The 12,281-nt window shown below is 37.3% G+C and overlaps 1 protein-coding gene across 2 annotated transcripts in view; it reads left to right on the top strand.

The window, feature by feature from the left end:
- LOC124864743 (guanine nucleotide-binding protein G(o) subunit alpha-like) overlaps positions 1 to 11,567 on the top strand; it is a 13,777-nt gene extending 2,210 nt beyond the window's left edge. The window contains exons 5-10 of one of the 2 annotated variants that reach the window (XM_047359636.1): positions 280 to 440; positions 3,628 to 3,756; positions 5,290 to 5,419; positions 5,514 to 5,585; positions 10,606 to 10,693; positions 11,204 to 11,567. In XM_047359636.1, the coding sequence (XP_047215592.1) occupies positions 280 to 440; positions 3,628 to 3,756; positions 5,290 to 5,419; positions 5,514 to 5,585; positions 10,606 to 10,693; positions 11,204 to 11,394 (771 nt within the window). In that variant the 3' untranslated portion in view covers positions 11,395 to 11,567. The remainder of the gene's footprint in view (positions 1 to 279; positions 441 to 3,627; positions 3,757 to 5,289; positions 5,420 to 5,513; positions 5,586 to 10,605; positions 10,694 to 11,203) is intronic. The other variant, XM_047359637.1, reaches the window with a different exon arrangement.
- The last annotated feature ends 714 nt before the right edge of the window (positions 11,568 to 12,281 follow it).

Genomic DNA, 12,281 nt, shown 5'->3' with positions numbered 1-12,281 from the left:
CTTTTCCATGATTGTGTAGACTATAACACAACATCCTTGTATTAAAAATAATTTGTTATTGATCTAGTGTAATATTTAAAATTTCAAAAAAACTGACTTTTGGGTTTCCATTAACTGTAAGCCACAAAGGATCATTTACATTTACATGGGAGAACTATAACTACTAAGCAGATACCTTTGTACTCTAAGTTCATGCAGGTTGCGGTTGCGTATCTTGAGATACATTTCGAGCATTATATTTTTGACAGAGATGGTGTAATGTTTCCATATTTAAATCAGATCCAGGCTCGCTCCATTCTGTCCTGCAGCCAGTGTTTGGGATACGACCAGGAGCTGCTTCCTTTTGTGGCGCAAGCCTTCTATGCCCTTTGGGCCGACCAAGGAGTGAGGGCCGCTGCAGCCAGAGGATGCGAGTACAAGCTGAACAACTCTGCCCTCTAGTGAGTACATTAACCTTAGGCGATTTACATTGCACATCCTCTTCCCAATTATGACTGACGGTGGAAATGTCAAGGGAAATTGCCCAGTACGAAGTGTGTAGTCACATCTTGTAAATAGAGAGCAATTGGTAAAGGCAGCGCTGAGAATAGCTCCCATCAGGAAATTATTTGCGTGACATTTGTGGAACAGGAGGCTTAATTGGAACCACATCAAATTAAAAACAGAACTGTTTGCAGATATCCATATGGAGGCAAATTAGGGTGGAACAGATGAAACAAACATAATTAAAGAGACTATTTTGATGTTTAATGAGAAGCCAAATAGCAGCATATCTGTTGAGCTGTAGCATAAGGTAATGTTTATGTTTTAGCTGAAATATTGGCATTGCATTGCTCCGAAGAGAATTAACACCCAGATAACTTATGTGAAATGCCAGTGCAAGGTACTACATTATTATGAACTAAGGGGAAAAATAATACAAATCCAAATAAGTCTGAAAAATGTGACGTTCATTTTAATTTTATTACTCCCTCTAAGTAAACTTTGCACAATTCTTTGCAAAATAGGTCAAACAAACTCCATTACATTTGAGGAAGTTCATCAGCAAAAATCTATTTTCAGGTCTTGCCACAAATTACCGGATATGCCTAGGTGTTTGCTTTGATTTAAACCATTCCATTGTAGCTCTGGTTGCATGTTTTGGGTTCTTTCTGTGGAAGGTGAACCTCCTCCCCAGTCTCAAGTGTTTTGCAGCCCCTAAGAGGTTTTCTTCCATGACTGACCTGCATTAAACTCCATCTATCTTCCCATAAACTCCAACCAGCTTCCTTGTCCCTGCTGCAGAAAAGCACCCCTATGACATGATGCTGCCATTGGGAAATTAGTATACAACATTTAAACATTTCCACAACTTTAACCCTGACCTGTCTGCCATGTTTCTTGGTCTTCATGATGCAGTTTGTCTACTAATGTCCTTTAAAAAATCTCGGAGACCTACACAGAACAGCTATTTTAATAATGATATGAATTTAAAGACAGGTACTTAGTTTAATGACATCTGAAGCCAAGTGCTTGCCCTGGGTTTGATTTAAATGTATTAGGGATAAGTTGGCTTTATACAAGTGCATGCCACACTTTTCAGATTTTTATTTGTAAAAAACAGAAGTCTGAAAACAATGTTTTCCCTCAGCTTCACATCTATACTAAACTTTGAGTTGTTTTTTCACATAAAAGTCCAGTGAAAGGCCTTAAATTTTGTGGTCTGCATATGACAAAATATGGAAAACATTACAAATACTTGTGCAAAACACTTGTTCTGAATAGGTTTTGTGTGAACAACACCCATTATTCCCCACTCTCCGTCCTTTCGCAACGCAATGATGCTCCTTCAGCAGTTAATCAAAAGCAGAGGGGCCTGCACAATGTCATGAAATCCTACCTCGCCACTCAGTGCTTAGTATTTTATTTAGTTTTTTTGTGCTGCATCATCCATTAAAGAATGGAATATGTTTGCGAAATACAATGCCTAATTTGCACTTGTGCAAAACAATATCTGGTAATGGCTGGATATTGAAGTAGATACATGGTAAAATGTTGAAGTGTGCGTTAAAGAAGAAATTTGTCTTTTTAAATAAATGTGGACTCAGTGGGCAGAATTGAACTTCTTATCTCTGAGGCAACAGGGAGGAGATCAGTCAAGATAAAATCTACTCCGGGTGGTCAGACGGAGAAAGGACGGAGGTGTGACAGCTTCATTACTGGAACTCGATAAAGTCGGTTGCTGGGGGATTATATGAGACTCGCCTGGCTCTTTTTCAGTGATCTCACCTTGCTGGACCCGGCATTGATTTCTCCCTCCGGAAATTTTGGATTAGACTGTGTCGTGACACACTTGACTTCCCCAGGCACCAAAATGTGTAAAATGACTTCTCTGATGGTAGCGTGGGCATGAAGTAAGTGGTTAATGTTGCTGAAAGAAAATTTGTGGTTACAGTGAGTTATCTGTGGGCGTAAAGTGTGCTTAGGGAAACCATTCAAATTAAGCTTTATTATAAATGCAAGCCTCCAAGCAATCGGGGATTTTTTTAAAGGCCTCCAGGCTGCAGCAGGTTTTCCTTTTCCTTTCAAAACTTTTATTCAATTTTCTTGGTGAAGTTTACAGCAAATGTCATCTTCACGACATTTTACAGGACAAACAAGTCCAATCTATATGCAGTTAAACAGAATTAAGTTCTGATAAGTCTTTCTGATGCAATCATAAATTTAGAACCAATTAAATATGGAGGCCAATTCAATCCATATTGAAATTTAATACAATCCAATTTATATTATATGATCACATAATAAAAGTAAGTAAAAAATGCAGAATATATCACAACAAATTAAAAGGAGAAATTTTACTGTGAGTTAAAAAAGCTGCATTTCCACTTTTTCTGTTACATTTGAACAAAACACAATGCATGTTCTGATGGTAATATCAATATTAAAACTTTTATTTCCTAGTTTCATTTTATCTACTAACCAGTAAAACTTTCCAGATGTTTTCATCTTGTCACAAATGATAACTTTATGTCACTGAGACGCATTATGTGGTTAGAGGCATGACGCACCTTGAATTAGAGTTTCATGGAAAAATTTATATTCTCACCTATGCTTTCATGAGATGAGACTTCAGTTCAGTTGCTCTGGCTTTTTCTTTTGATTATAGATTACAATTTCACAGTACAATGTAAGGCTTTTCCCATTTATCTCTGTTGGGGTTTGAGCAATCTTCAATTGTTATGAAAAGAAGTGCAAACCTGTTATTATTCTCAACATTGTCTGGCAGTTGAAAGTGTAAAATTATGTTGATTATTTTCAAAGACATTTATAGCAAGTGTTTCTGCTGCGTGTGGTGGTTGTACTGTAGTTTAGATTACAACCCTACATGTTGTAATTTATGTTGGCTGCATTTGTCCAGAGTGGATAATATTGCATCTTATGTGGTTCTCAAAAACTCACCATCTTGCATTTAAAAACTCAAGCTACCTTTTGGTCTTGCTATGCTTTTCAAAACGCTTCCTGAACATATCTGTGAGCTGGTGTTAAGAATTAGTAAAGAATACTAAAAACCAAAGAAAAATAAACTATATCCATTCATTTTTATATTCATTAGCCAATAGCTTCTGTTCCTCTCGTCCTCTGCAGCTTCTTTGAAAACATAAGTCGAATCATCTCACCAAACTACGTTCCCACTGAAACAGATGTCCTGAGAGTCAGAGTGAGGACCTGTGGAATCATTGAGACACAGTTTCAAGTTGATGAAACAATCTTTAAGTAAGACTTCATAATAACTACCATATTATATCGACGTGCTTTAAGGATTCAGACTAAAAAATTAGTTCATTTACATTTGCTAGTAACAAATTCCCCACCAGTAGATATCCAAAATTATATTAAAAAAAGAATTGATTCATCGTTTAAACTTGCATAGCGAGTCAAGCCACCATGACTCATAATGGGCCTTAATCTTGAGTGAAGGAATTTGAAAACTGCATAATGCACAAGTGGTGAAGGTATGGTAGGGAGGTCTGTCAGGCCTTAGGCCTTTATGGTACTTGCTGTATAGAACATTAACTCAACAGAAACTACACTAAAGTGGAGATGCTAACAAACTGCTGTTAAACTTAGAAAAACCTAGACTAAGAACATAGTCTACAAAATATTGTGTGATCTGGAAATTACCCCTAAGCAGATGTTAAAGAACATCTGCCAACTGAAAATGGAAGAAATAACTGATCACCAATTGACCAATCAATCTGACTGAAAATGGCCCAGTCAAAGAGTCAATAAGACAGACATCTTGTTCTATATCCTAAACGAAAACTCACTGCTGTCTCTGATTGAGTTATTGAAGCTCTGAAGACTCTCCAACAATCCCTCGAGGGATTTCAACAGAAAACAGAACAAGCTTTCAACAATGAACTGAGTGGGGGGAAACTTCTCGGGTATGAGTCTGACATGAAATAATGATGGCCTCAAACTTTCTGGTTCTCCACAAAACTTAAAACAAATCTGAAGAAGCGTGTTAGTGAATCATTGAAACTCTTTTGTCCTTTTCAGACACCTTTTATGGTGCCCCTTGCCCACTTTCTTGGACATAATTTATTCTGTGGGCTGTATGTTAGAACCCAAGCAGACCTCAAAAACTGAACTGGAAGTGTAGCCTGAGAAAAATACTTTAAATCTATCTATCTATCTATCAATAAGAAAACATACTGTACAGTTGATGAGTGTAGTTGATCCTTTTTTTCCTAATGTGTATCTAAATCAAACCGTTTTACTTTGTGTTATGAAAATACTACACATTTTACAAATTTTATATAATTCACTTTAATCAAATAAAGTTTGTCCTTCAATACCAGGATACTCAGAAAAGCTGAAGTGATTTTTCTTCTCCCCACTACTTCAACCATTTCTGTCAGTTCAGTTAAGGCTTATCCTCCTCCAGCTTGGTAAAACTCACTCAGAGGATAAATGCCTCGTTGCCTGTGACATACGGCAATCTTGCACCTGTTTGGTCCAAATTGAAACTCATTACCTGTGTCACCCAGGCCCTAAGGTTCAGCTGGTGCCACACTGTTGAAACTGATGTCTTCAGTATTTTAATTAGTGGAGTCTTTTTATTGCTATTGTGAACTTGATCATGAATGAAATTACTTTGTAAAGAAAAAGTTCTGTTGATGAATTCTTTCCCCTGCAGATTAGTTTTTATAAGCTTAGATGAAGTAAGGTTTACTTACAGAAACCTGAATATTTGCATTCATTTTTTTTTTTTTTATGAATCTTGTCTTTGTTGCTTGTTGGCAGATTGTATGATGTTGGTGGCCAGCGGAGTGAAAGGAGAAAGTGGCTGAGCTGCTTTGATTCTATTCACGCCTTGCTGTTTGTTGTGGCCCTCAGCAGCTATGATCAGACGTTGCTGGAGGATCCATCAATGGTATGCTTTTAAACCATTAAATTATACAGCTGTCAGTATTTTGGATCTTTTTTTTTTTTAGCTCAATCTGTCTTCTCTCATGTTCTATTACTAGAATCGACTTCAGGAAAGTCTTGAACTTTTTACATCAATCTGCACTAACACAGTCTTCCAGAAAATCTCTCTGGTAAGTTTATCTTCATTTGGAAACGGAAGAGGGTGACATGCAAACAACTGCATTCAGATGTTGTCTCAAGAGTAAATAGAGGTCCCTTGTGTATTTTAATCTCATTATTTTTGTTTTGTGAAGACCTCAGAGGTTTGTTAAAGATCATTAATGAACAAGGATAATTAAGAAGACCAAGGAACATAGCTGATATATTTGCTGAGAAGTTTAAAGCACAGTCAGGATATAAAAACAATTTCCATTTAAGCTTCTAACTATGCACTGCTCAATCTATAGAGTACAACACATCTGCTAACCTACCAAAACCAAATCCACCTAAACTGAGCCAAGATATCCATGCCAACTCTGGAGGAGCTGCATATATCCCCATCTCAGGTGGGGGTTGACAGGACATTGATTAGCCATGCACTCCACAAATCTGGCCTTTTTATGTAATAGTGGCATAAAGGAAAATCCTGGACCCCTGTTTGCAAAGTTGTGTGTGGCAGAGAATGAACACTGCACAACACCGTGAACATACACATTGTGGACAATTGTGTTGGCAGCATCATGCTGTGGGGATGCTTTCAAGAGGGACATGGAGGCTGACCAGAGTTGATGGAAAGATGGATGGAGCTAAATACAGAGTAATACTGGAAGAAAGCCCATTAGAGGCTGCACGAGACTTGGGACAGGGGTGGAGGTCATCATCGAGCAGAACATGCAGCCCTTAACATACAGCTTGGCCTACAATGGATTGGCTTAAATCCAGCTTGGTAAACTCCGGTTCCTAAAAATCAGCTTTATTATCCAATTGAGAATCTGTGGCAAATCTTGAAAATTGCTTATGAGACACACAATCCATCCACTCTGACTGAGCTTGAGATGTTTTACAAAGAATGGACAAAAATGTCAGTCTGTAAATTCGCAAGGCTGGTAGAGACATAAGCCAAAAGACCTGCAGCTAAGGAGAAACGAAGAATTGCAATAAAAAGTGGTTCTACAAAGTCTGCAACTATGCAAAGGGGTTGCAAACTAAAGCACACAGCATTTTTCAGATTTTAATTTGTAAAGAAATTTGAAAATGATTAGGTTTTCATTTATTTTGCAACAGTTTGCTACTTTGTGTCAGACAAAATCCCAAGAAGATAGATGGAAAACTGTATATAAACCTCTGGAAAGTGCTGTATTTAACCCTTCCCTTTATAACCTCTTGCTATTATCTATTCTCACACTGTTCTAAATATGACAGCAAGACAGGTGCATTGATTGGCCTTTTAAGTAATCTTGCAAACTATGCAAACAGAGCCCAACAAAGCTTTAATTGCATCTGATGTGCATAATTGGCATACAAATTCTAGTTTGCTGCAGCCATGTTTAACAGCTGATGTGGTTGTTTTCTACTGTCATACTGAGAATGAGTTGCTTTGGTTATTTGAACAGAAATCCTTTGTTAGTTTTTGAGAATTGTTTTCTTAAGGTGTTTAGGGAGGATAATTACCTTTTTTAGCTTTTTTTTTTGCTTGTATATTTTTACATGCTTTACTTCTAAATGTTATGTGGCCTATGCTTTTTGTCTCTGTAGTTTGAAAAAAGTCAGAAGAGGTGGTTGGAAATAACAAAACTATGGTGTGACTGGAGATTACTTGATATTTCATCTGAAATTTGAACAAGAACTTTAATAATATTGGATATGATGATCTAACAAGGCTCAGAGGTACTTTTGAATTCTGATTATTCTCACACACCAATTGTTCTCCTTAGTTATCCAACTCATGCATAATGAGGAGCCCTTATCATGTCACTAATAAACTAATGCAGATGACACAACCTGGAGGCCAAGTCTGCTTGAATGCGTGTTGGATCTGATGTGCTTTGCAGTGTCCAATCAGCATGCTGTTGATTTGGACATGATGTGAGGTTCTAAACAATGACTGCATCCTCTTTAGTACTTGCCCAATTACTATTTTGTACCTTGCCAAACATGTTAAAGTTCAAGGAGAATTTCATTACGATGAAATGTTTAGTACCCACCATGCATCAGCCTGGGGGATGTTCCATACCCGCTTTAACAACTGAATTAAATTGGTGTAATGTTGTATAATCTACTCATAATCTCCTAGGAAAAAGGTTATGTGACACAAATAATATCAACCAGTAAGAGGTCCATCAGTTATTTTTGATCTAATCAGAGGGTTGTAATCTGTTAGGTTTTAAAAGAGTGGACTGGCTAAATGGAAAAGTAGTGTCAAGTCAAAGTTTATTTCTACAACACATTCAAAACAACATTACTAAACCAAACTACTACACACGATATACAGGTCCTTCTCAAAATATTAGCATATTGTGATAAAGTTCATTATTTTCCATAATGTCATGATGAAAATTTAACATTCATATATTTTAGATTCATTGCACACTAACTGAAATATTTCAGGTCTTTTATTGTCTTAATACGGATGATTTTGGCATACAGCTCATGAAAACCCAAAATTCCTATCTCACAAAATTAGCATATCATTAAAAGGGTCTCTAAACGAGCTATGAACCTAATCATCTGAATCAACAAGTTAACTCTAAACACCTGCAAAAGATTCCTGAGGCCTTTAAAACTCCCAGCCTGGTTCATCACTCAAAACCCCAATCATGGGTAAGACTGCCGACCTGACTGCTGTCCAGAAGGCCACTATTGACACCCTCAAGCAAGAGGGTAAGACACAGAAAGACATTTCTGAACAAATAGGCTGTTCCCAGAGTGCTGTATCAAGGCACCTCAGTGGGAAGTCTGTGGGAAGGAAAAAGTGTGGCAGAAAACGCTGCACAACGAGAAGAGGTGACCGGACCCTGAGGAAGATTGTGGAGAAGGGCCGATTCCAGACCTTGGGGGACCTGCGGAAGCAGTGGACTGAGTCTGGAGTAGAAACATCCAGAGCCACCGTGCACAGGCGTGTGCAGGAAATGGGCTACAGGTGCCGCATTCCCCAGGTCAAGCCACTTTTGAACCAGAAACAGCGGCAGAAGCGCCTGACCTGGGCTACAGAGAAGCAGCACTGGACTGTTGCTCAGTGGTCCAAAGTACTTTTTTCGGATGAAAGCAAATTCTGCATGTCATTCGGAAATCAAGGTGCCAGAGTCTGGAGGAAGACTGGGGAGAAGGAAATGCCAGAAGTCCAGTGTCAAGTACCCACAGTCAGTGATGGTCTGGGGTGCCGTGTCAGCTGCTGGTGTTGGTCCACTGTGTTTTATCAAGGGCAGGGTCAATGCAGCTAGCTATCAGGAGATTTTGGAGCACTTCATGCTTCCATCTGCTGAAAAGCTTTATGGAGATGAAGATTTCATTTTTCAGCACGACCTGGCACCTGCTCACAGTGCCAAAACCACTGGTAAATGGTTTACTGACCATGGTATCACTGTGCTCAATTGGCCTGCCAACTCTCCTGACCTGAACCCCATAGAGAATCTGTGGGATATTGTGAAGAGAACGTTGAGAGACTCAAGACCCAACACTCTGGATGAGCTAAAGGCCGCTATCGAAGCATCCTGGGCCTCCATAAGACCTCAGCAGTGCCACAGGCTGATTGCCTCCATGCCACGCCGCATTGAAGCAGTCATTTCTGCAAAAGGATTCCCGACCAAGTATTGAGTGCATAACTGTACATGATTATTTGAAGGTTCACGTTTTTTGTATTAAAAACACTTTTCTTTTATTGGTCGGATGAAATATGCTAATTTTGTGAGATAGGAATTTTGGGTTTTCATGAGCTGTATGCCAAAATCATCCATATTAAGACAATAAAAGACCTGAAATATTTCAGTTAGTGTGCAATGAATCTAAAATATATGAATATAAAATTTTCATCATTACATTATGGAAAATAATGAACTTTATCACAATATGCTAATATTTTGAGAAGGACCTGTACAATCCCCAGTAATTTAAATGAATATATATATATATATATAAACATTTTTTATAATACAGCAAACAAAATCTTACCAGAAAAAATAACTAGTAAAATGAATGAACTTAGCTTTACAGTCAGTTCAAGAAAAGCCAAGGTTAAACAAAAGCCCTTACATAATAATATACAATTAAATTACATAAGTGATTTCAACATTTGTATGATTGCTTGCTCCTATAATTCGTGAAAATACTTTAATACTAAAAAAAAAAACGGATATTAAACTGTTTAAGGCAGTAACAAATGGTTTGTGAGGGTAAAAAACTGGGTGCAGTTTAGAGGAGGGACTGTTTTTCTCTCTGTTTCTAAGTGATGTATACTGATTCAGATATCGGTCAAAACACGTCTGCATAAATATGATAAATTTTAAACTTTTTGTTTTGAAAGCTACTCTGACAAACATTTGCTGAGGATCTCTTAGGAATATTATCCCTATCATTTCTTGTAAGGAAATGTGATATGTTATAAAAAATAAAAAATAAACTATTTATACAATGTTTGTAATTTCTATCTAATTGTTGGGTTAAAATGCTGGATTTTTTGGGGTGAAAATGTGAGATAAATGTTTTTTAACCTTATTTCCTACTGTTACTTTAACCTGTTTTTCGGCTTGGACTAAGCAGTTCTAGTCAATTCTGCTGAGCAGTCTCACTGCAGTGCTCTTGCAGCATATTTCTTATGAGAGAGATTACAGTAAATAGCCTTACAGACCACACAGCAAACAGATTATAGTTGACTGGCCACTTCATTCTCAAATACTCACTTTACACAGTTTGACAGTGGGTACTGATCCATCTTTTTGGCACAGCCCGACTGAGTCATGCTTTGAAGTGACTCAGGTTTTTTAAAAAAGGCCACAAAAGAAAGAAGAAAATCCAACATTTGGAGGGCTATTTCAGTTGCATTTTAATTTCTATCCTTCACTACTGACCCATTTGTTCTACGTTTTGAAAGGGTAACGTTTGAATTTATTATTTCCAATGTAATTATTAAGATATAACTTAAAACATTTTATATTTAAAACTATTTATGTGCTTGAAAAAAATCTTGTTATTCTTTCCCCTCTAAATATCTTACAGATTTTGTTGCTGAACAAAACTGACCTTTTCCGGGAGAAAATCCTGCGCTCTGGGAGACACCTGAAAATTTACCTTTCATGCTATGAAGGTACACTAGAAAAAAAACAACCAGATCATTTATATTTTCTCTGAATATCTTAGTCTAAAGCCAGTTTAAGCAACAGACCTGTTTTCATTTGTAATATGATTGACGCATTTAAAAAATACAAATAAATAGCCTCTTCACAGTCCTGCTGTAGCTATAGCTATGTTGGTTACTGGAAAATGAGCAGTGAGCAAGGTGAATGATCTAACATCTGAAAGTTGTTGAAAATGCATCACTTTGGATTTTTGCAACATCCCCTCTGCTGGTTTGGTAAACAGAAATATTTGTGCATACAGTTTGACATACATTGTTCATATTATTCATCCGGGGAGTCATGGTGATGCATCAGTCCAGTCTCATTTCCAGGGGTTCAGTGTGTCGGCATCATGTTCAGCGCATTTGGATTTTCATGAAGAAGGACAGCCGATGCCTTGTTGTATCTATATTTTATGAAGTGAATAAACTGTTTGTGACGAGACAAACTGGTTTTTCTTCACCTTCGCTCCCATTTAGGAGCAGACTGTGACGTGGATGCTGCAGCCCACCATGTTGCTGCCATGTTCTCAGCCTGCAACGTGGCCGTAAGCAGACTTGTGTACCACCACTTCACCATGGCCACCGACACTGAAAGTATGAAGGGGGTCTTCAACGTGGTCATTGATCAAATCATCAAGGAAAACCTAGCATCTGTGCAACTGTTATAGGTCTCCTCTACAGTCTGTGTTTAGTAATTGATTGCTGTGATTTCAATAATTTTAATTATAAGGTATTTTTATTTTTGTGATTTTATTTTATTTTTTTTTACTTGCTAAGATATTTCTTGAAACTGTGCTGTTTTTCATTGTAATATATTTTAAATAAAGTCCTGATCATCTTAGATCTTTCTCTTTGTCTGTACACACCTTCCATGAGTTACTAAAGCATCCCAGCTCCTGTAATTTTTGTGAATAATATTTGTAAACTGTCCACACTGCAGTCTTTTGTTGGTCATCTTGTCATGTTTTCTCCAGGTACCTTCCTGTGTTAATTTATTTAGTTTATGTTTTTGGGGTATTTTATCCTATTGAAAAACAAAAAGTAGTGCATAACAAACATGGGTCCATACCAAAAAATAAAATAAAAAGAATAAAATCCACAGTGTCAAAAATGTACATGGAGGCCAAATTGCCATAACTTAAACCTAGTTTTAACTTTAAGGACATTGATCCTAAACATTCAGTCAGAGCTACAATTTAATGGTTTAAATCAAAGCATATTCCTTCATTAAAATGGCCCAGTCAAAACCTACACCTAAATCAGAGAAAAATAATTGTATATTTGCTGTTTAGATGCTCGTCATCCATCCTGACTGAATCTGAGCTATTTTACAAAGAAGAATGGGACAGAAATGTAATTCTCTACCTGAGCAAAAATTGGGAGAAACCTGCCCCTAAATACTTGCAGCTTTAATTGCAGCAAAATATGGGTTTACAAAGTATCATGATTAAATGTGACAAAGTTCAGGCTGTAGGTTTACCCAATATGGCTGAGTAAACCCGCCAGCAGGGATCAATGTGAACGTCATAGAGTAGGTTAGTAAAAAAAGAAACCA

Source organism: Girardinichthys multiradiatus, chromosome Y, assembly GCF_021462225.1.
Source record: "Girardinichthys multiradiatus isolate DD_20200921_A chromosome Y, DD_fGirMul_XY1, whole genome shotgun sequence".
NCBI classification, from domain to species: domain Eukaryota; kingdom Metazoa; phylum Chordata; class Actinopteri; order Cyprinodontiformes; family Goodeidae; genus Girardinichthys; species Girardinichthys multiradiatus.
This window is presented reverse-complemented; position numbering and strand designations above follow the sequence as displayed.